This window comes from Ciconia boyciana, chromosome 1 (assembly GCF_034638445.1).
Source record: "Ciconia boyciana chromosome 1, ASM3463844v1, whole genome shotgun sequence".
Classification (NCBI taxonomy): domain Eukaryota; kingdom Metazoa; phylum Chordata; class Aves; order Ciconiiformes; family Ciconiidae; genus Ciconia; species Ciconia boyciana.
In genome coordinates this window covers 37,197,348-37,222,620 of record NC_132934.1, presented here as the reverse complement: position 1 = coordinate 37,222,620, position 25,273 = coordinate 37,197,348, and the positions used below count along the sequence as shown (strand labels likewise).

General features: G+C 40.0%; 1 protein-coding gene across 1 annotated transcript in view; it reads left to right on the top strand.

Moving 5' to 3' along the window:
- The first annotated feature begins 6,291 nt into the window (after nucleotides 1-6,291).
- The window catches only part of TAFA2 (TAFA chemokine like family member 2), a 79,548-nt gene continuing 60,566 nt past the window's right edge, over nucleotides 6,292-25,273 (top strand). Inside the window, 1 exon segment of the mRNA XM_072850610.1 lies at nucleotides 6,292-6,400. Within this exon segment, the coding sequence (XP_072706711.1) occupies nucleotides 6,295-6,400 (106 nt within the window). The 5' untranslated portion in view covers nucleotides 6,292-6,294.

Below are 25,273 nucleotides of genomic sequence, written 5' to 3'. Positions count from 1 at the left end.
TTACAATCAATTGTGCCTACAAAAAACTGGTGTTAATCTGGAAGCAGGGGAGATAAACGCTGATAGCAGTTTAGAGGGAAGGCCATTCATCAGTATCATCTGAGTTTTCAAGGCAATATCATCACAACCATACATACCCTTTTGGAATAAAAAAGTTTTCCCCATAATCTCTCAGGGTTTCTAGCTGTGAGGTGGCATAGAGCTAGGTGGCTAAAGCATTTTATGCCTCCAGCAGTTTAAGCATCCATGCTTATCAGATTTTGGAAACAATAATATTTATGTAAATTTCACATCCCAATGCTATGAGATACTGTCGGCAAATGTAATTACCTGTATGTGCATCTGTCTCTGCTTTCTCGCTACGGGGAAACTAATTGCAGTATGTAAAGAAAACGTTTTTGGGTTTATTGCGTATTTTCATATATTCCATAACTCTTTATTTTTCAGTTATTTGAGATATTTTATTTTCTTGAAACTGTCTCTTATAAAAGCTCACTTGCTAATTGTTTTTCAAGAATTCATGTTGTGTACGTACATCTCTGTTTGGGAAAGTATGTGCTTAAATTTAAGTATGTGTTTAAGTCACACTGATTTAAATAAAAGACAAGTATGGGCATGCATGTCAATCATACACTTAAATACTTTTGGGAAGAAAAATTCATTTGCCTCAGTGTCTTAAGTCTTAGCACAGTAGCCTTTCAAAAGCTCTCCTTATGGCATTAAGCCTAAAATTCTTCAATCTGCTTCCACTGGTACACTTCAGCTGAAAGTAACAGTGACAACCTTACTGTATTGATCTGCCAACAATGCTTTAACTATTTCCAAATATTTCTCAATAGTGGGGCTAAGCTTGTTAGGACTACTTATTCTGCCATTAAAAGATGCACACTGGTAAGCAACAACTTTTTGGGAAAAAAAAACCAAACCAAAACAACAAAACCCACCCCTTTTCATTGCATACAGAGATTTCCCGTGTGACTCCTACGTAAGACCTGCATGCTTTGCTAGGATAAATGCCTATTCTCTTTCTCTCCTTGCCCACCTAGATCAAAGAAAGTACCTTATGAGAACAGGTCTGTGTTTTTCCCCCAGCTTCATTTCAGAATCAGAATGCACTTTGTGTCTGTTACAGGCTGTGATGTATGAAGCAGAAAGAAGATTGATTTTCACAAGCTACCTTGTACCTGAAGTAATGAGAGTGGCAAATTACTTGTTCACTGAGCAAACATGACAGGAATGTCATAGAGGGAATTTATATATATGCACACACACAAGGGTCACATCGGTGTTACTTTTACAAAGTGACCTTATCCACCAGAGGGGCATTTTTAAATCTGCATTAGCTTACACAGGAAAGGCTAAATAAAACTGCAAATACCTGCATTGCGTGGGATGTAGAAACTAACACAACTAATAAATAATGTAAGATTCAACACAGTACGGAACATAATTTAAATGGCTACATTATTTCTGTACAAGAGACTTGGGGTCAGAAGTGATTTCTACTGCTCATTTAGGGTTTCTCTGAAGTAGCAAATAAAATATTTGTTCTAAAAAGAGAAGTAAGAGAATGTAGGACTAATTTTCTATCAGGTTTTTGTCTCAAATATTTCATCAGGATTCAGTAGAGAAACAGGCTTACGCTTCTCTTTATGAACACTTGCATTCACAGGGTGTATGTGTTTGCAGAAGACAAATAGATCTTACTGACACTGAAAGTTTCTACATATGTAAAGCAGGAGCAAATGAATTTTGAACAGCTTCACAGAAGCTGATGTTTGTAAAGAAAAGAAAGAAAAGGAGCAACAGAGAAAAATGCTGTTACTCCTAGGAAACAGATGAGAATTTTATTTGTGTATAAGCTCTTAAGGGAAGAATGAAAGCTATTATTTCCTTACATTTTTTTCTCCTCAACAATAAAGATTACATGAGGTTACACGTCACTTAAAAATAGGAAAGCAAGGCAATTTAGCACTGGCCATACAATGTAAGGTAATTCCCATGTGATTCTCCTCTATTTCTGAACTGTTGGAAAGGTGGCTGATCTCAAGCCGAGAAGCAAAGGAAGAAAGCAGAAACTCAAAAGCTTATGGATGCTACATTGCTGCAGTGAAATTGAAAATACACATCTGTGCATGGCAGTTTCAGTACAGCCAAATAGTTGGGCCACATGTGCTGTTGGGAGGGGGCTGACACTGAGGTGCAGCAGCAATGAGGAGAGCCTGTGCAACCTGTTAGTGTATTCACAGTTTGCTTCTGATGAGCCACGGAGGCCAGGGAGAAGGACTGCTCCTGACACAGCAGTTTGTGAAGCTTCTCTGCAGCATCAGATGTGGTTTCACCCTGAGAAAAAAAATCCTGCAATTTGTAACCTATTTTTGTCACTAATCACCAAAACAGTCTATTCTTGAGTCCATGATAGCAGACTGGTGATGGTCCCATCGAGTGTGTTTCAGGGAAAAGGAATCTTATGGAGCAAAATAACAAATCCTATGAATTTATTCATTGTGTTATGGTGTTAGTGAAGAGCTGGTCATGGCAGAGTCATCTGACACTCAGCCACTGCCTGCTTGAATTATGTAGGTAACATCTTTTTGTTTTATTTTTAAAGTGTCCCTGGAACCACAAAAGGAGCTATCTTTCTTTTTCCTTGCCTCTAAGCACATTGAAAAATGAACTCAAACATGGCAGCCTTTCATGTCCTCTTTTGCATGAAAGTGCTGAGAATTCCTTGGGTTTATTTCCAATATGTTGGGGTTAGAAACTAAAGGCAATTTTTGTTACACATAAAGTTTCTATTTTTGTGTGAAATTGATTTTCAAATGTAGGCATCTCCTATAGCATGGCTATTCTCAGTTTCGATCACCTTTGGCTTATGTGGCATTATTGAAGGCTGTAAGGATCACAGCGAGGGAGAGGTTCTGCAGAAAGGAAGGTAAATAGAAGAGGAAAATGTCTCACAGAGAAAACCATTCAGGTTAATAGCTATAGTTTGGCTGTGGAGCTCTGCGTCACCTCTAGTAAAAGTAGACCTCATTTCAGAGCTCATTTGTTCTATTTAACACAGCCTGTTATGTTAGTGTAATAAAAGTACGGTAATGGACTGAATTTTATTTCCTGCATGCACTTACTTGACATGGATCAGGGTTGCAAGAGGCTAATAGTTACGTTTCAGAGCTGAGGTCAAATGCTGCCTAGTTCCAGTGTCTTCTCAGTGCTATATCATGGGCTGTTTTGCAAATCCACAAAAAATAACCAGCATCACAGTTTCTGAGCCCAGGTGATAACGCATGCACTCAGAAACTGAGCATATCTCATGGCCTCTCCTTGTTATCTAGCTGTTTGCCTGCTTTGCTGATGAGGTGCATCCATCCCAACCCCTTGAGTTTCTTGGACTACAAACCCTTCGTTTTTTATTTCTAGGGCTGTATTGTTACAGTGTGGCTTCTGTGTGGGTAGCAGGACTGCTGGGAACAGGGTGCTTCGTACCTTTTTGTGCTTATGCAACCACTTGTTTGTCCTTGGACTGACCATTGTTAGTGGCCAATGCACACAACTGCAGGTCTAGTGTTATACTGCATAATTAGTTTGAAACTTCACATCATCTTCCAACTTTTTGTTATTTGAGCTGCTGTATGTTATGAATGCTTTAACTGCTGAGATTTTTTCTTTGTACTTCTGCTGATGGCCTCTGAACTATTAGTCCCAAGCTAGAACTGCTGCTTGCACTGACTTTTCTGTTAATTGTGCCTGTTATGGGACTGCTATAAGACAAAGTTATGATTTTTGTCGTTCTAAAGGTGAATACCACAAATAAGTAATGCAGAATAGTGTAATAGGCTTGTGGTACAGAAATGGTATATTGTTTTTCTCATGACTGGAAAACCTGGCAGTGGCATTGAGCCCAGATTTTCTGCGTCAAAGCCGAAATCCTTCCTTTACTTTGCAGAACAGTCTCTTCTATATTCAATGCTGGCTTACTCCGCTTTGGTGTGCTGGGCTGTGGGCAGAGGTTTGCATCTTTACTCTGCCGCCTGTCCTGAGGGGCTGCTGTTCACAGGCAGATAGGTTGGTTTTCTCTCTTTCCCCCTGCCCCTACTGTTTTTACTGTTTTTCCTTATGTATTTGCATTTGCTGCTGTGCATTTGCTGCCAGCCTTGCAGCACAACGAGTGAATCTGGCATCAGCAGAGTACAGGAAGGAACTGTATTAGGTTCAACTTTGCTTAATGGTGCAAGTCCCACTGGGTTTTGAGCAGTGTTGGGTAGGTAAGGAAGAAAGATTCGATTTTAATGAGAGATGGCACCAGCATCATAACAGGTGCAGTATGAGAATCCAGGAGTGAAAGAGTTAATTTGTATTCTGTTCACAGAGATAGCTGTGAAAGAGCATATGCTGAATGTGCATTCCAGTTTCATTTTTTTGTTCTCATTTACAGTGACAAATAATATATTTCCCTTTAGCTTTGAGTGCTTCATAAACCTGGAGCTGATGATGAATATGCAGTTTACACTCCAAAGGCACTAGAATCAGTGCAAGAAGGCAGAGCTTGGTGTGGTTCACAGCACACTGTGACCTCCACTGTGATTATCAATCAGTCAGGCTTTCAGGAGCACATCCACCATCCTAGCTATAACACTTGCTTACTCCTCTCTCTTTTTCCTTGATAAATGTGATATCTGAACCTCTGGGAAACACACTATAGATGTGTGACTTCTATCAAAGGATGCTGAGTTCTGTTTGCTCTGAATTCAGGTTTAAAAGGGTTTGGTACACTCCTCAGTGGGCTCTTAATTTCTGTTGTAGTGTTTTGTCACACACAGCCTGGTGTGGAAACTTACCGGTGCTTAACAAGATCTCTTCAATCTCCTGGAGAGCAAGATTGGCAGTTTTGGGGGAATTGGTCTGGTTACAAGTCTGGAAATCATAAGTGGAGTTGTGGGGTGTGTGTGGGGTTGCCTTATCAGCATGTGATGTTCTGTTAGAAAGCAATTTGCTCAGAGGAAAGGAATTGCTTTGAAGGAATGGAACGAGATTTGGGACTTTGAACAGGCTACTGGTTAATTCTGTATTAGAGCAGTCTGCCTTTCACAGAGTTGTGGTTGCCCAAGATAGCGTTGTACATGAACAGAGCAAAAGAGATGCTCCTAAATTCCTTTGGGCTTCTTATGAACATAATAGGAGACAAATGTGCAACCATACTGAAGCAATGCAGTTTTTTCTGCTCAGAAAGGCAACCTATTTCCAGGCATTACAAAACAGCAATAATTTTGTTCAAGTGATCAAATTTGCAGCTTTTGTAGTATAAGTGATTTGAAATAAGCATCATCATCCTATTGACCTATCAGCAGAAACATGACCATCATGCAGAGCTGTTTCTTAGCCAGCTCCCTAGAGCTCTTCTACAGAGAATGAAAAGTGAGAGAAGGTTTCATTATTATACCTCTTGCCACTCTCTGCACAACTGTAATCCTTAAGCACTAGAGCTTATGTTCTTGAACTTGTCTTTCTGGCAGGTGGAGGGGTATTTTGTCTTTGGAGGAGGTTACTGAGAAATAAGTCATGTGTTACTTTGTGCTTGAACCACCACGGTGGCTTGCTGTCACAGTGAAAACATCACTGAGCAAGATGAGAGTAGCTATGTGCAATTTCCCTTGGTGCAGTAAATCAGATCTTTTCATTACCCAAAGATAGACAGGAGAGAGACTAGTGAATCCTCCCTGCTCGAGTCCATGTTTCCAAACCACTCATGTCTTCCTAACAGGATTTCTCTGTGGGAGGGTTGGTACATGTGCTGGAGGTCTATTCAAATCTGTTATCACCTTATGACTTGTGAGCACAATCCAAAAAGAGTTGCAATCCCAAAAGCTAAAAATGCCACTGCACGGTCAGAGAGAATGACCACAATGACCATGACTGTCCCCAAACACACCAGTGGAACTGCTCTTTTAATCAAAACCTGCTGCATAGCTGCATGGATTCATCCTTCTTGCCAGCTTTAGAGTCTGCTGTGGTTATGAACATTGCTTGTGCCTTGAGAGAAACGTGATGAGCAGAGGTGTGGAATTCTCCTGGTACTGACCAGGGTGGAGGAACGCTGGCAGACCAGGGAGGGAGATTATACTGATGCTCTCTATGATGTACCTCACTTAGAGCTAAGCAGAATTTAAGACTTAAGAGTTGTCAGCCAGACACTTATAAAAACTTCTTGAATTCTCCTTAAATTAAGACAAAAAGTGTTTTTTAAAGAAGTCTTAAGATAAATACTTATTTTTGTGTATTTTTGTTTTCAGGATGAATAAGAGATACTTACAGAAAGCAACAAAAGGAAGGCTGCTAATAATAATATTTGTTGTAACGCTGTGGGGGAAATTAGCATCTGGGGCAAATCATCATAAAGGTAAGAAATTCTGTTCTGTTCTATTATACTGTTGTATCTGTGGCCTCTGTCAACAAATTCAGAAGTGTCCAGTCTATGCGACCTTTTTTCCTTATGCATATCTGTGTCTCCTGGCATTGGTCCAATACTCAGTACCAAAGGAGGAGAGTTTTCAATGGATAGACTTTTATTAATTTCTTGAGAATTTAAGTATTTCAGTCCCATTTTCAGCATTCTCTGATTTTAGGTCATTTTTGTAATGATGGTACAGTTGAAAAGATGGTAAAAAAAGATGGTAAGGTAAAAAAAGATGGTAAAGTAAAAAAAACAAATAATGAATGCTGCTTGTCTCATAAAAATAGATATATCAGATAGCACATATGTGTGCTGCAAATGAATTCCTGGAATGAACCTTAGAAAGAAACAATTTTTAGTAACATGTATGCTGCTACTGTGTGCAGTTATCTGTCAAGTCTAACTTCATGGATAATGTGTGCTGAATGTGATTGTTTCATCACCAAAAAAAGACCATTGCTTTGCAGTGTTCTCAGTCTTCTATGCTGCATTCCTAATAGCGGACCAGGAACTTTAGTAGCTTGCGACAATGTGAGATTTGTTTCCTCTTGGTCATTCTAGCCCTTAAAATGTATACACACCAGCAGGAGCTATGATGGTTTATTGAAGCTTGTAAAAAGGTCTCTTTTTTTTGTGTGTGTGTGTTTCTGTAAACCTCTAATGGAAGGAACAAGCTCTCCGGATTCATGTACCAATATCTTCTTATAGGCTAATATAACTTGAAATGTGATCTGCAGTATAATATGATTTTGAAGCCCACTTCTCATCTTCATATAGTGTCTGTTGGCTGTTTATTTTCTTATTCAAGATCAGAATAAACTCTAACAACTTGGGTAAAGTAAGGATGAGACATGAACATTATTGAGAGCTAAGGAGTTAAATACTGGGGAAGGATTCCAATAACACCAGTCAGTTCATCTCTCTATGATCATGTACGTTTTATAATGTTCTCTCTGATGACAGGATTTCATGAGCAGGTATTTTATATATCTAGCTGCTAGATATTTTTCTGCTGTGTGAAGATACCTTTCTTCAAAATACCTCACTGATTGAGGACTTCAGGATGCAGAGCCACTTTCTGCAAAGTCTTTTGTGAGTTGCAGTTTGGCTGCAGACAAAACAGATTCTGATGTGGTCCTGCAGGCCACCAAAGATGGGCATCATGCCAGACAGGAACCATGCTGACACCCTTTGCTCAGCCTTTGTTCCCCCTCCGAACCAGAATATGGATTAGTGCAGTGGCTTGCCAGTTTAGTCGTCTATTGGAAAAGAGCCAAGATATCCTAACCTGGGTTCAGAATTCTTTTGTCTTTGATTATCTTTCTTTAAAAATCAAAAAGCCCATCTCCAGATCATTTTGATTCCATCCACAAAAGCTGGTCAAGCTGTGTTTGCCTCAATCCAATTCAAAGTTTGCCAAAGTATGCTTGCTAGTGTTTTTGAAAAAATGATGAGTAAAACCTGTCACCAAGTATTTCATGGAAACAAATTATAACCCTAAGGACTATTTGGGGAATTAGTGCTTCATAACTGAGAATCAAATGATCCTCCACCAATTTTAGCTTTCCAGATATATTCATGCAAAGGAAACCCCAGCAGAGCTATACCATTAATTATCTGGACAGTACTTGGCTTTTGAGCCCCAGCCTTAGAGCAGAAATAACTTGAGAAATATTGAATTTGATGTTTTTAGATAAAAAAATATGCACATGAGCCTCCTGCAAATCAGGTTATTAGCTGTAGGGACTTTACATTCCTGCAAGTTAACAAAAAGCTTTGGTTCTTTTTCTTTAAGTTGTAACTTTTCACCCCTTTAGCAAAATGTATGAAGTCTTGCAGGGAACAATAATAAGAAGAAGCATGACTTTAGTGTTTAATTTAGTAAAGCAACTATTGTACATGTTCAGATTCTTTTGGAAAGAAAAAATATTCAGAAGGATTTTGGTTTGTGAATTTAGTAGATCTGCAAATCAGCTCGCTCACTGGGGGATTATTTTAAAAAGCACAAATCAGAATTACGCAGCTCAGCTACCACTGATTTCCAAAGAAACTGGGAGTTTAACTTCCCATAGTATAAAAAAAAATCTTCCCCCTGCTCTAATAGCAGAAATGGAGCTAAGGTGAAGTCAAGGAAAACTTGACACTGTTCACCTTTGCATAGAGTTTCCAAATACTGAGAAACATGTGAGTTTCTTTAGCTATAATTATTCCTAGCATCATTAATCTTCATTTATAGGAGTCCTTACTGACATATTGACATGACAAACCCTAATGACTTTGAAGGAGTCCTTACAATTTCAAAGCTTGATAATCTACATTTTAAAAAATCTTTACTTTCCTATTGACTTAGTCATATTATGCATCAGTTGCACCAACTCTTAAACCTATCTCTTTTTCTGAAGGCTTTGTAAAAGAAAAGAAAGCAAGAAGCAGGAAAGATCATCAATATTTGAAAAATTGTTTAATGAGCATTCTGTTCTCCAGACAGACTTCAGCAGGGACATAAACAGCTGACTCTGACATGCCATCTCTAGGCTTGTTGCGCTTATTTCAGGGATACGGCACAAATGAGAAATCCCAAAACAGTAGCAAAAAAACCCAGAGACTGAGGCAGGGCATAGGGAACCAGGCTCTGAGGTCCAGTTGAGCAACAACCAAGGTTACAAACTGGGATTTCAGATTACAGTTTTTCAGTGTCAGGTGTGTGGGCACCAAGTCCATCCTTCTTTCTCTTGAGAAGACTGGTTTGAGGACATCTCTGCTCCCTTTGTCTTGGCTGATTGTTAAAGTTTCATCAGTCTGGGCAGAAAGTCCAAGAGCTAAAAGAGATAAGCGCTCACAGTGTTTAAAACAAAACACAAAGCTTACTTTTTTTTCCCCACACAGGGTTATGAGTTCTCCTGCGTAGTTCCTGGGTGTGCACATACTTATATTCCATTTATCCTGTCTTCTGGAGAGAAACAGGAACTCTGCTTTTTCTTTTCATTTTGCTGGGGACCCTGATACTATGGTGATCTCTGCCTTACCCGAGCACATGCACCTGTGAATCAGTGCGCAGCACCAGATCCATTTGTGCTGCAGCAGCGGAGTATGAGAAGACAAGTAAAGAGTGGCATATCAATCTCCAAAAGGATGTTGTCAAGGTTATGAGTCTAAAAACTGATATACCTTGAGGGTGGCTGAAAGAAATCCATAAGGGTATTTTATTATAAGATTGATCCTGATCCTCCTACTCATTGCTAGCCCTTGGAAAACAAATAAACCTGTGCAAACGTATAGTGTTCACTGACAGATATGGCAGGCAGGCATCAGTTCAGCATCACTGCCTGTTTGCTATTTCTGTCATAGGGAACATGAATTGATTTGGTGACCATTGTATCACAGCCCGTGTTTAAGGTTTCAAGTGTTGGACTGGTCCTTTTGAGAAAGAAATATACTGATAGCCCCTTACAAGCACTCCTTTGTAGACAAGAGGCTACTGTGAGACACAGTTTTTACGCTAAAACTAAGAACTCTTTCAAAATTCGGATTTCTTTGAGCTTTTTATGATTACTAAGTTTTTTTACATTGATAATGTGGTAAGGTAATCTAAATAAATTAAGGGTGCTTTTGAATCTGAGCATAGTTTAATATTCCTCAAAATACAAAACAATAAACTTTATGTTAAATTTCAAATCCCTGGACAAAATAAAAAGCTACTTAAAGATATGGCTAATCATGAATGCTTGCTTGCCAGAAGGAATTTTTTATGGAATCAGAAAACACTCCAGGTAGATAAATAAAGTAATTGAGTATTTTTGGACTTACTAGATGAAAAGGCATGATAAATTATTTTCATTTAAAAAGTTTCACTCAGAGGCTGAACTTACTCATCTGATGCATATCATACAGTTAAAATAAACTAAACTCTTTATCATTTGTGATGCAGAATTGCTGCTCCTACTTGTCTGAATTTGCACTAAATTAGAAGTCTGAGGGAATGTCTTGCTACTCACAAGGAGAAAATGAATCTTGGTTTCTCCTTGCAGAGGAGTAGCAGTTCTGAAGCCCAGCTGAATGAAGGAGTCACTGAACCTCTAAAGCTGCTAGTCAGATCACCCTTCCTGGATGAGTCTGCCTTTCTGAGCTGCGTTGCCAGGGCAGAAGCACTGCTGGCACCAGTGTTGTGATGTAGGATATAGCCTGTGCCACACACGCGCCTGGAGTTTGGGAATGGGCGTGACTATGAGAAGGAAGAAAGCCAGTGGTAGCAGCAGCACGCTTTCAGGTGATGCTGATGTGTTTTTTTGACATGGATGGACTTTCATTAGTGGTCATCCTCTTCCTTGGTCACCAGGTTTCTTTCCTTTTGTTTTGTGAAAAGAGTACAAATAAAATGTGCGGGACAGTCCTGGAAAGCCTAAGGAACTGGCTGTAAATTTTAAGTCTTTGTGGAACTGAGTTAGAAATGCAGCTTAATTGTAATAATTGTCCCCAGGTATCTTATTTTCTTTGGATAACTCATAATTTCTGTTTGCTGTGCAAGACCTTTTAAGTCATGTCTAGATTTGTCATGTTTTCTGTTAGGAAAATGAACAAAAAGGTGTCAAGCCCTCAAAAGGGCTCCATATACTCTAATACAAGTCCCACATGTGTGTATCTTTGAGAATGTAAACTTTTTTTAGGGGACAAAATCTCATAGTAATGAACAAATTCAATCAAATGTGATACCATAGGCCAGTATGGGCAGTACTATGCCTGGTTCTGGAGAGGGAGTGGAAGGACTTGTAGCCCTTGCAGACAGATGGGTGTTGCAAGTTCGTTCTTTTGGCTTCTAGCATTCAGCAGGGCTCTGTTAGCAAGCGCAGTAATGCTAATGCTGCACTGAATCAGCATGTGACAGGCTCCTGGCTCTGCCTGACCCCGGGGCTGTGGAATTGATTTGTTCTGAGGAGAGATAATATAGCACTTCGTTAAAAGCTATGGTAATGGCCTGTGTGCATTGCCTCAATGCCCTCATGTCTGTTTCATGCACGAGGGGTGAAATTCCCTGGTGAGTTAGGACAGCTGTTTAGATGCCTTAATGGGTGATGTATGTCATATTTATGATTTTGTATCACTAGGGCAGTGCAAGGGACTTGAGGCATGCTGGTGAATCTTGTGCAATGCTTTGCAAACTCTTAGTGTTGTGAATTGTGCCTTAAAGATACCGTTGATCCTCTGATCCTTGCAATAGATTTTCTCCTAGCCAAACTTTCTCCTTACAGTTATCCACTGACTGATACTTATCTAGTTGCCTACGTGTAACTCCATTAGCATACGTGTGACTCCAGATGTCAGTATTTAAATTCTAGCACTGGCTTGCACTCCCTGGACTCCCAGGACAAAACTTTGTCATCAAAAGTATCATATATTATGGACATGGGTAAATGTACCTTGAAGTTTACTAAAGACAATGCCTAAGTAGAAATGCTTCTGAGCGCTGATGATTAGTTCTGCTTATTTGTCTTCCTGATTTGCTGTATGTTTAAATCTGAAGCAGCAGGGCAGAAGACATTGTTTTTCTTGTGCTGACTGCTTGCTACAGACCAAATGAAACTGTCTTGAGTGGGCTGGGAGAAAGCCTCCAGAGGACATGGGTGGTCAGTTAAAAAAGGAGAGAGCCTAGCTTGCAGGAAGCCTACAGAAGGAGTAAAGACTGCGGGAGAGCTGAGAAGGTTGATGAAGAGACAAACAGCTAGCCTTTTGAGGTGATGGAAAGAAAGGGACTTAAGGAGCCAGCTGTGACTGTGTCGAGGGGTTCTGGTCTGAGGGCAGACTTGGAAAGAAGAATCCATCCCACCAAGGGCAGATTTGTTATAAGCTCTTTTATTTCTGTTCAGTTTTACTCAGCACCATTGAGTTTTCTCTGTTTTAAAATATGTTTGTGTCTAGTTTATAATAATGACTTTGAATTATTAGTCCTGCTGAAGTTTTAGTGTACTCTATAAGAAAAGGTCCACCACAGACCCCTGATGAACTTCTCATTGCGTTTTGTATGAAAAATCATATAAAAAGTTCTTGAACGTTATAACAACTGGAACATTGCAGAATATATGTAACTGGTTCTACTACTGGGAATCACACTGGAGGTTACAATAATTCAGAAGGGCTGGTGAAGGACTGTATCAGTCCTTCACTGTGGTGTGTTGTTACTGCATTAAGACTGTGCAGGTTACTGACAACAATGTTCAGAAGCTTGGGTAAATACCTAAAACACATTGCAGCTAAATAATGCTGTCTAGTTTACTTTATTCAGGCAAATTAGGGGGTTCCCTCTCATTTTGGTGTTTGAGATCTACACTCCTAGTGTTTAGAGTCACAGTGTCTAGATAGGAATAGCCCTAACTGATACATGGAAGACCTCTGAGGTATTCAAACCTTTGACTTTTTGTACAAGTGCCTTCATCATGAAGTTATAGTATTTTAGTATGAAGGTACCTCTGTCCTTTCTGTTGAGGATTTTACACTGTGTAGAAGACAGCACTCATAATGCAGAAATAGAGGATGCTTGTATTCAATTTTAAAAGCAGTAAGTATCCTTAGTGCAGAGGACAGAAACTAGATCAAAGACATCCCTTCTTCCAGCTAAGTAACCACTAGATAGCCACATGCTCCCTCTTGTTCTCCTTCCTTCCTGAAGGAGTCCTGCTGGAGGTAATGGCATTCTTTGGGGACATAAGATACGTGGTTTGAATCTCTTTTGAGCTGAAGAGGGCACCGAATGCAGACGTCCCAGTTCCATGATATAGGCTGTAATATGAAGGGTAAGCAGCAGCAGTATCATCTTTTTCTCATGTCATGGAGGTACACTAAAACTAACTCAAATGAGGGACAAGCTCAAACAACTTTATTTCACAAAACAGCCAAAACCACACAACAGAAACCAATGAGAAACAGGGGTAGACCAAAACCAATCAATACCCCCACAACATTTAACATATAACAGTTTCGAGGTGTCAGTCAGGGTCTTGTTACCACATGGCAAGAATTCCACACAAGAATGATGACCCAAAGTGCGCACCCACTCACTCACAAAGGGGGAAACGCTCTCTCTCTCGTGGGTACCCAGAAGATATAATCCGTCACCTGGAGGGGGGAGGCAGGGTGAGGGCTCACTCAAGGACATACATCCAGAAGAAATCACTCACCACAGGAGGCGAGGGCACTCAGTCCCGGGAAGTTTCCTCAGGCAGCATCCCGACCCAAGGGGAGAGATCCCGAACTCAGGCCCGCTGCTCCGAGAAGACCACACTCAAAGGGGGTCTCCGGCAGTGCCCCCTTTGTACCCTGGGTCAGATCTGAGCTGTGGTCATAATTGGTCATGGTCTAGAAGCTTCTCCAAGCCAAGGTGCCTCACTGGCTGTGGACCCCGTCTGGTGACCAAGGGGTCCCGCCTCTCCTGCTGCCCCTCCCGTGGAGTGTGCGTGCCTGGGCACCGCACAGCACAACAGGCGCGAAAATGAGGCGTGGAAAGCCGGTGATCGCCATGCCAAAAGCCCCGATCTTTATCGGAGGGGGAGGGTGAAGCATACCTGTCACACCTCAGTTTGCACTTTTTTGAAGTGCCTGTACCATAACGTTTGGTGAGGGAACTGACCCTGTGGGTAAATTGTATGTGTTCAACATGCACCTTCTAGATGTGTGGGCCTGTCAAAGGGTGTAAGAGTTGTTCTGCATACTCCCAGGTTCTTGACTGGAATTAGGTAGGAGAAAGCTGCCTAATATTTAGACGAAGGAAGTTGCAAGCACACAGAGAGATGTGTGTAGATGCCTTAGGAGCTACCAGGGGAGGTTGGACAATGTTAGTGGGGTCTATCAAAATATTAGATGGAGGCATCCACTCGTCTGTTGTCAATCTGTCAGTCCTGTGCCATCGAACTCTTTTGTCATGTTTGCTAAATGTCTCAAACATGGATAATCTTATCTCTTGTGGAAGTTTGTCCCAGAGATAGATTCTCCTAAATGAGAATGCTTTGTGTGCAGCTTTCACTAACTTAATTCTGAGTGTAATTAATGTTTAAATATAGGAACAAAGGAAGATGATCGTCATTTTAGCAGACATGGGGAAGAAAGATATTAGATGTTGTTATCTAGCTTGGGCATTAATCGAAAGTTTCAGTTATATCAGGATCAGAACCTGATCCCAAAATTGCCATTTGCTTGAAGATAAAATAGAACAGTCAGTCAAACACTTTCATATCAGTATCTGTCACTGCAATCTAAAATGTTAATACAATATCTGTTGGAATTCAGTAGATAACATTCCATCGCCTTCTGCCACGGTATAAAGGAAAGTAATTTTCTCTGATTGCCAAGATGCCAATAGTTCTGATGGTTCACTAGGACATGGGTGCAGAAATCATGGCAATAACAGAGTTATGCCTATTTATTCTCTGTGCTGCCAGCTCCATCACAGCAAATGGCTGCCTTCATTTTTGCCCCCATTCGCACCACCACCTTGATGATGAAACTTGGCTGTCCTTGAGGCAGCCATGGAGAGAGAAGTTGGAGAGTTACAATCAGATAGCATGCGTTTTCCTTTATATTGATATCTTAAAAATATTTCTGTTTATATTTGGGAAGTATTATGGTTTCTTGATATTTTTCTAAGACAAGTAAAAGGGAAGTGCATAACAGTTATTTGTTTTGGGCCTGATCTTGTAATCCCAATGCCAAATTTTTATTAACTTTCCATGAGTGAGTACCCAGGATCTTTTCCTTAAATACATTCAGAATTTGTGTTGTGGTGGAAAGGAGATCATTGCACAAAAGATTATATTCTTGTAAAAGTTACATACTTAGTTGATTTTACAGTTAGAAATGCAAAAATTTTTAACATTTTCAGCCCTTTAATTTATTAGTAATGTTATCTTCCCTTGGATAGCTGGCCCACCAATCAGCTGTTTTTTTAGCCCATTTCTGTTTTGGAAGATTAAGCTCTCCCTTGCTTTTTTGTTAGGAAAATATTGTAAGATGTTAGGACTGAAAAAACATTGATAGTATGCTTACCCTGCTGCTACTTTTTCCTACCATGAGTAAATGTTGACATTTCCCTAATACTGGAATAAGATCTACTTTTCCAGTTTCATATTCCTTCAAATTAGTCCTGTTGATTTGTCGTGTATACTACGTAATGCATTCTGCTAGATTCCTTTATCCTTACACCTAGGAAAACAGCGTGCTTACATTTGCATGCCACAGTTTTGACTAAACCCATAAAAATAATATGAAAGAAATTGTTAGCCCCCTAGATAGTCATCTTTATTCAATTAGTCTTGGTTTAATAGTACCACGCTCTTGGATGTGTTGATCAGAATTTTCCTTGTTGTTTCATTAACTTGTTAAGTGCTCAATTAAATGTAGCATATAGTAGTAAGTTATTGTTAGCATTTCCAGCTTTAAAATATTATTTTCTGGGCTTACAATTTTATTCTGAATTTTTCATTTGACTAAATGTACATTGTGTCATAGATAATGTCTTAAATAAACTTTTCCTTAGAGTAGAAAAGGAAAGCAATGGATGTTAGATGCATTTGTGGTCAGGGAGGAAGACAAAAGGAAGAGAAGGACTGTTTAGTGACCTGGAGACTCCTGTCTTACACCATGAAGCAGGGTCCTACGCCAAGGTGAGCTGATGGGGTCCCTGCAGCTGCCTGTACCCACTCCCCAGCCCCTTCTCTCTTTCTGGAAACATTTTAACTCATGGACTATATTGGCTACACTGTCTTTAAGGAGGATCCTTCCAGTACAGACAGATAGTATAGGAGCTGTAAATGGGAAAATGATTGCAAAATTTTAATTGTCAATATCAGAGTCAGTTTACACAAATAAAACCTTTTGAGGAAATGCCATTCTCTATTTTTATATAAATACTTAATGCTGATAACAAGAGACTACTGAGTTATTCCAAAAGTGTGAATCCTTATGTGCAGGTTTCCAGCCTTGGAATTTGCCATGCATTGTAGAAGAGCTGTGTCCGAATCTTTTGGCGGCTTTGGAGCTCAGATGGTAGCATGACCTTGAGGTATATTGGAAGGTCATGACTAGTAGAAAGTTTATGTCCAAGACCTTGAAAACAGCTTTCTTTGGTAGAGAAACCAAGTAGATTTTTCTCCATTGGTATGACAACTTTTTTTTCCCCTTTTTCCTCAGAGAATCGCTCATAAAATTTTATTAATGTCTGGGACTACCAAACAAGAATATAATTGAAAAGAAAATCTGAATAGTTTACAGTTTCCGTTACATTATGTTTTCTCCAAATTCAACATGTTAAGATCGTGTCAAATACAATGGGTCAATATCACATTATAATTAGAGTCTGATCCTTAACAGTATCCAGATATGTAAACTTACTGTAATGGCAGGATTAGGGCCAATTCTATCTTCAAAGTCTAGATCTGGTTTCAGGTATGGAGGTCATATATCCCAGTGCTGGTCTTAGGGTTTTCTGCACTGCCCTTCCGGATTTCCAATATACATTCCACACATCCAACATACATCCTGTACGTGCAGTGATGACTGCCCCATGCTTCTGCTGGTATCTACTGCACACCCCTGTTACCCTGCTCAGGGGATTTCACGTACTCAGGCTGGGAGGTTTGTGCCTGGAAAATCTCATCCCATGTGGAGATTATTTCTATAGCATTCAGGGGATATGTTAACCTAACTTTCATCTGCATTAATTTTCTGCTGCTGCTGTCTAAAGACTATGCCCTTCTCTCTTGACACTCTTCACTGAATTTACTCTATAGCAGTGTTAAGTGATTGCTTGTACAATGTCGTATTTTAGAACAGCTGTTCTTTAGTTGTACAAGTGCCAAGGAAATGTTCAGAAACACTCAGCTACTCTGGGGAATAGCAGGAGAAAAATACTTCATGTGGTTTTGGATAGCAATTTATAAAGTTTTTTCCTGAACCAAAATTTTTAGTTCTGTTCTTTGGGAGGCTGAGGGAGATTTACCATTTTAAGGCTCACTGGGGCAGTCTTCCACTGTAGTTGTGCTGGCTTTGGCTAGGATAGAGTTAATTTTCTTCACAGTAGCTAGTATGGGGCTATGGTCTGGATTTGTGCTGAAAACAGTGTTGATAATACAGAGATGTTTTAGTTATTGCTGAACAGTGCTTACACACAGTCAAGGCCTTTGCTGCTTCTCACCCCACCCCACCAGTGAGTAGGCTGGGGTGCACAAGGAGTTGGGAGGGGACACAGCTGGGAAAGCTGACCCCAACTGACCAAAGGGATACCCCACACCATATGACATCATGCTCAGCATATAAAGCTGGGGGAAGAAGAAGGAAGGGGGAGATGTTCGGAGCGATGGCGTTTGTCTTCCCAAGTCACCGTTACGTGTGATGGGGCCCTGCTTTCCAGGAGATGGCTGAACACCTGCCTGCCCATGGGAAGGAGTGAATGAATTCCTTGTTTTGCTTTGCTTGCGTGTGTGGCTTTTGCTTTCCCTATTAAACTGTCTTTATCTCAACCCACGAGTTTTCTCACTTTGACCCTTCTGATTCTCTCCCCCATCCCACCAGGGGGGAGTGAGAGCGGTTGTGTGGTGCTTAGTTGCTGTCTGGGGTTAAACCACAATGGTAGTAGAGATTTGTAGAAGAATCTCATCTTTTTGGAAGACCAGGGAATTGATCTGAGCCCAAGCTGCACAAACCAACAGCTCCAAAGCAGCAAAGCTTATGTCTGTATGCATGCATATGTGCATGCATATGCATGCAGAGATATGAGAGACTTGGATGAAAGAGAAAAATGCAAGGTCATCACTGATGAAATAGCTTACGTGGACCACTTTAGCGTTTTTAAAATGCTTATAATTTATTTATGGGAGCTTCACAAAATACTAGGTGCTTTTCAAACGTAACTGAAAACTCAGGGAATTTTCCACAACATCCAGCTTTAGGCGCTCTGAAACACCCTTCAGAGCTCATTCCTTTCACAAAGTGGGAACTCAAGCTTTCAGTGTAGGTGTGAATACTTCCCTGAATTCATATACCAGGGAGCTGCAACCTGCTGGAAACCTTTTGGAACTTTTGGAAAGTCTCTTAACGGGAGGACTCAGTTTGGATATTGTTCTTTTATCTACCTGACAATTCTTCTCCTATATCAGGGTCATAATGCCCCAATAAAATTGTAAAGGTCTTATTTTATTTCTACTGTTCAAATGGAGTCTCATGTTGCAGTTCAGGAGCCAGTGAAATTTGGTCTGTGACAGATTCATTTATATCTGCATATCATTCTGCAAATGTCATTCTGTTGTGTTAAAAAAGGTTTGGTTGTAAAACCTGGATTTGGCGTTTGCTCCATTTCTCCTTGTTGAGCTAAAATACACCGAAAGTCAGGAAGAATTCTTGAAATTTGCAGAGGGATAATACTGAAATTTTGACCTTCCCATTAAAGTGTGAAAGTACCATTTGATAAAGAGGTGGCTGTGACCAAGAAAAACCCACTTCTCCACATAGATGGGGACAAAGCCATGGCATACTTACTGGAGAATGGAGGCTGGCTTGGGGGTTTAGATGACAGAAAGCAGGCAAATCATAAAAGAGCAGTCTGCTTTGTGCAGCTTTCTTTTACCAGGCTGAGCAAGAATTCTGTCTGTAGTGATGAGGAGGCTGAGGCAGGAGCTGCCAAGTCTGTCTTGTTCTTTTTTTCCCCATAGATTTGTATAACTCTGGTACTCAAATTGTTCTCAAGTAAAGGCAGTAGGCTTAGAATTCTTTTTGCAAAATACTTCTGGCTTCAATATCAAGTGTCCTTGAATGACTGAAGTATAAAGCTGAATGCATGGGTTATTCTAGGTGAATGCAGAGCTGCGGAAAGGATATGCCCGAGAAAAGTGTTCTGTTAAGACCAACACAAATCTTGAGTGCATTGTGCCGTTGTATTTTTGGGCGCAAGTTATTAGAATTGCTTCAGCTGAGTCTGTGCTCCAGGACCATGTGTGAGAGGAGAGCTAGGGCTTGTAGGAGGCTGGCTGAGTTGCTGGGAAGGTCAGAATTGTTCTGGATCCAGAATTTGAACCCAAGACTATGTATGTGTCTGATGGGAGGAGAGCAAGGATGAAGCAGTTAAGCCTGTAATTCAATCTCACTGAAAAGAATGAATCATACAAAAGACTGAAATCATCATTAGATTCCTTCAGTGAGCTGGAAGACTAAGGAAAACCAAAGTTAAGTTTTAAGAAGTTGACAGATAGCAGAAAGTATTGTACCTATGAACAGCACAGTAGAAAGATTTTTAAAGTAAAATACTTATTTAAAACTTTGCTCAGTTTTGTTGTTATGTAAATTTACTACCGATAGAAAAAAAAAGATTACTGGTGCTAAACTTCTATCTAAGATGCATTGGCATGTGTCAGATTAACTGTGGAAATTTTGTGAAATGGAACCCAGAAGGTGTGCTAACTGCTAGACACCGCAGAGTGGAAAGTAAATATATTTCCAGTGAGTGAATATTGAGAAAATAAGCATCTGGAAGAAATGGGAATTTTGGATTCTTAATTGCATCATTCACCCCAGAACATCTGCCAGAGATATTAAGAGCAAATATAACTGTATCTGAGAGAAGATACAAGTTTAAGTAAGGAAGGAGGAAGAGTAATATTGTGCCATCTTGTTACACTGCTGCATGCTGTGCATATGAAGTCTGTGTAAATCTCTCTTCTCCTTCTAGTTTTGGTTCAAAAACACCTTAGGAGAATAAAACACAGTTTCCATGCCTCAGAACATAGGAAAATCCAGAAAATCTCATTTATGATAAGTAAATAATCCCTATTTTTGCATCTTTTGTCCCTTATCATAACAATACATTGTATACTAGAAAGCTGGGTTGCAGAAGACAAAGGGCATCCTGCAGAGGTTATGCCCTGGAAACATCTGAGAAAAGAATTAACCTTTCATCCTACTTATGCCACTCCTGTTTATAGGATAGTTTAGATGAGCACAAAGGCTTCTTTACTCTTTGCTGTCACACCAGCCCTGGAAGCTGCTCTTTGGGGACTGCAGGAATGAAGCACAGTCAGGCCCCCTGCGTAATGTTAAAGAAGAAGATGGGATGGGATGTAAACAGCTAAAAAGTGGGGAATTAGGAGGATCCTCATTACGCCGGTGCAAGGACAGTGGTCACCAGTCTCATCTCATGCTTTTCTTGACTTTTCAGTTTGTGCCCTTCATCATTAGATGTGCTTTCAGCTAAGCGATTTAAGGACAGTATGTATTTCCCACCCTCCCTCTGTCACAACATTACTGTTGTTACATTTTCCTGAGTTTACTCTGAAAAACAGCTTGTGTAGAGGAAAATAACTGAAGAAAAGAATGTAGCTACCAGAGAGGGGTTAGGTATATTGTACTTCACAAATCTGTAGTAAAACCTAAATGTTAGAGAAAAATAAACAATTTTTAAACTGGTGTCATTTTAAATTTTCTTTTAAAAAAACCAAACTAAACCAGAAGGACCACTGCATATTATTGCCTGTAAAAATGCTATATTCTAAAACAGCTGTTGTTTAGTTATAGAAGTACCCAAAACCTGTTCAGAATCAATCAATCAGCTATTTTTGGAAATAGCAAAACACAAAAATCTTTTAATTATTTTGGACTAAGACCTCCATTAATAGATTATCAACATTTTATGTTCATGTTATAGGCATTTAAAACTTGAGTTTTTTGCTGAAAGTCAGAGCAAAACGAAATTAGAGCAGTCTGAATGGCACATGGAAATAATATTTTTTGCAGTTCATGTCATTTATTTCATCACAAGTGATATTTTACCCTCATTCTTTTTTCACCTTTTTGAAATAAACATTGCTAGTCTGTTGAGTACTATTGACAGTAAGTACTGAAAGTACTTCTAAAAATAATGAATTTTTTGAAGCAAATACCTTTCTCAAGTCTAGTTCTTGCTTCTATTTTCAAATATAACTTAGTCTAATGAGCATTTTTAACCTGTATATGCAATAAAACCTGTGAAGAACTCACATTTTAAACTATCACACCAAACAGTGGTGTAAGGAAAATAATATTAAAAGCCCCACTTATCAAACTGATCTTGGCTGCCAGAAAAGCTCTCCTAAAAATCTGTTCTATTGTCTGAACAGATCTGTAGGAGTGATTATAAACTAATTTGCTCTTCTGCTGGGTGCTAGGAATACAACAATCTGCACTTAAGCAGCATTATGACCCACACTAAAAATATGAGAAAATGCCAAATTAAGGCTTATCCTAACAGAGTCATTGTAGGAGAGGAGTGTTAAACTATAAAATATCAATCCATTTTTCATAACAATGATCACTGGGAGGTAACAATTTCAATAGTTTTTAGTGATGTTTTTATGTTTGGCACATATTTTGTGCTTTATTTATTTTATGGAAAACTCTCCTAGGTTCATGCATAGCAAAAATGAATAATTAAGGAGGAGATAGATGGGACACATGAGATTTCTTTCTTACAGACAACCTGCAGAAAAACGTGGAAGTGTTATTTTACAACTATAGAGTGGGATTTACAAGCTTCAGACTATTTTGTGTCCCTTTAATAAAGTGAATTGTCTACAACGAGGAAATAAATCAATGATGTATTTTAAATCCAGGAAGTCTGTCTGGGTCCTCTAAGTTTCAGATTTTTTTTTCTTTGAAGGAGAAAGTTCACTGTTTAAAGAGAGCTTTGAATATCAGTCTAGATATGCTGCTCCCATAACTAGTAACATTTTAAAATCTCCTGAAATAATAGCTAGGGGAGTATGTTCCTCAAAAGTCCTTTTGCTTCTTCCTCTGACTTTAGTGTTATATTTGGACCTGAAAGTCACTCCTCTGCTGAGTCCTGGCAAATGTCTGAGATCTTAGAGGTCAGCTTTACAGTGGAGGATAAATCAGTGGATATATTTTAGCTTGCTTTAGTTATACACATATATTATCAGTCCTAGAGCAGACGTGGTCGTAGAGCACTGACCTTCTGTTAGGCCTGTTTCAGTATTGTGGTAATGTCAGATTCTCATGAGGGCAATCTCCCAAAAGAAATGACTAGCCAGGGACCAAGTCATGTCTCTGCTGATGTAGCTCTTTCCCTTAGGGAGGGATCTAATCTTGCCTTCTTATAATTCGGGTATTATCTCCTAGGGGTGCTTCTTTTTCTAGCTCTGCATTGATTATACAGGGATGTCTAGCTTAGATTAGATGTCAAAGCTGTAGGTATCCAACATATGGTGACATGTGTCTTTGCTTTTGTAGAGAACAGTAGAAACCCCACTTTCTTTATTGTTATAATAATGTAATAAATGATGGTGTAAAGATTCAGAAAGTGAATAAAATGTCAAGATGCATTGCTGTGTTAAAGTTTTGGATCCTTCTATTTAGAGATAATTTCTTATATGTCCTTGACTGTATGGGTAGGTATGTATGTATGTGTATGTATAATACTTGAAAAAAATAAGCAGGGACAAAACTTCAGCAAGTCTCTCCAGTTTGCAGTTTCAGACACTGCTGTGAATTGCTTTTGGGGCTCTGAACCATGCATGCACTACTGAAATTTGGTTTCTGTTCATTCAGCTGACAACATATTCATGTAATATGTATGTTGCTAGACTCTAGAAACAACTGTACAGGAAAGGAAATGTGGATGAACATGCCACTCCCTTGAGGAGGTGAGACAGAGGATCAGAAATCATCAGATAGCATCTGTACTATGCAGCATATTTGCTAAAGTAAAAATCCAAGCAAAGAGAAGTCACTAACCACAAATATCAGAGTAGTCGTGTGTGAAATAAAAGGAAATTCACAGTGTCCATGTTTACTTTTATATTGTGGGTCTTGTTCCTTAGAACTTATAGGTGCTCAGCCAAATATAACTCTTAGGCAATGCAGTACTTTCACATTACGAATTAGTTGTTAAAGCGAGGCTGTACCACTGAAGTCAGGAAAGGCTGGCTCACTCTGCTGCATCTTCAGTTTCTGATTTCCCCATCTTTTTATTTTGTTTTACAATGCTCTGCTAACTACAGCTGCACTTGGAGGATATGTGCTAGGATTATTCTCAAGATTTCCCTCACTTGTGAGCCCTGTGAAGATAAAACTCCCCCTAGATTTGTGTATGCAATCAGACAAGGTATCTCATGAATGACGTTTTGTCAAATCCTACAGTGTATTCCCTTGCTGTTCAGCTTTTAAGGTGGCGAATCAAAGGGGAAGGCAATTCTTGTTTTGTGACAGTCTCCCACACGCTAAAGCAGATTACGCTTGGCTCCCTTCACAACATATAAGTGCCGCGGACCTGGACAGTTATTTAACTCTGATCTATTTTTTCTGGTGTGCATTTTAGAACTAAAGCAGTAAAACCATTTGTCATGAGTCAGTGTACATACTCCTAAGGAACTGTGGGTAGTTGGTTATTTCCTCATAACAATTTCATCTAACCTTGAAAAGAGGCATGGCCCTATGGATATTTATAAATGGCCACTCGTCTGTTGTCATTTTTGACACATTGTTAGGCACTGGAAGACAAATACACTGTGTTACTCTGTATTGTACATGGTGTTCAGCTTTGCACTTGGGACTTTTGGAAGAGTATATGCAAACTAGCCCACAGGTAACTGCTTCTCAGTCTACTGATTTTTCAGTTATTTAACTAAAATTCACTCTTCAAAGTGATAGGAGGGTTGAAGTTTTGAGGTTCTAATGTTGACCTCTGTGAAGAAAATCCTACGTTAAAGTAGCAAAAAGGTCAAAGAATATGCAGCTATAAAAATGTATACAGCCGGTATATGGATACTATCATTTTATTGCAGAGGGTCATTTGCCTATACATTAAATGCTTCCTTGCAAGTTCCTATTAGCAACATTTGAATTAAAAACTGACTTTTTTTTTTTTTTTTAAAATTTTCATTGCTCCCCGAGGGACCACCCCTCTCCTTTTCCCCCCTCACCTTTTCACAGTGGTGAGAAAGATGTGAGAACGTGGATGCCACTTCAGACTCTCCCTTTGGCACGAGCAGTCTCTGGCACTGACACGACACCTTGGAGGGTGCCTCATTCCCGGGGGGCTGAGGGAGCATTGCTCCGGCTCTTATGGGGGAAGGATGGATCTGGGTGTTGGCACTGGTGAGGCCGCACCTCGAATACTGTGTTCAGTTTTGGGCCCACCACTACAAGAGAGACATTGAGGTGCTGGAGCGTGTCCAGAGAAGGGCATCGAAGCTGGTGAAGGGTCTGGAGAACAAGTCTTATGAGGAGCAGCTGAGGGAACTGGGGTTGTTTAGCCTGGAGAAGCGGAGGCTGAGGGGAGACCTTATCGTTCTCTACAACTACCTGACAGGAGGTTGTAGAGAGGTGGGGGTCGGTCTCTTCTCCCAGGTAGCAAGTGATAGGACGAGAGGAAATGGCCTCAAGTTGTGCCAGGGGAGGTTTAGACTGGATATTAGGAAATTGTACTTCACTGAAAGGGTTATCAAGCATTGGAACAGGCTGCCCAGTGAAGTGGTTGAGTCGCCATCCCTGGAGGTATTTAAAAGACGTGTAGATGAGGTGCTTAGGGACATGGTGTAGTGGTGGGCTTGGTAGTGTTAGGTTTACGGTTGGACTCGATGATCTTAAAGGTCTTTTCCATCCTATATGATTCTGTGATTCTGTGATTCTGTAACACAGCAGAGGAGGAGCTGTGGGAGCTGGACCTGGCGAGGGGTGGGAAGCTTCCCTTGAACAGCGGCCCTTCACCACCCCTTTCAGCAGCAGCAGCACAGCACTGTAGCCTTCCTTCTGCTCCATGGTAGGAAGCATGGTTGCTTGGCTGGTCTGTGAGTG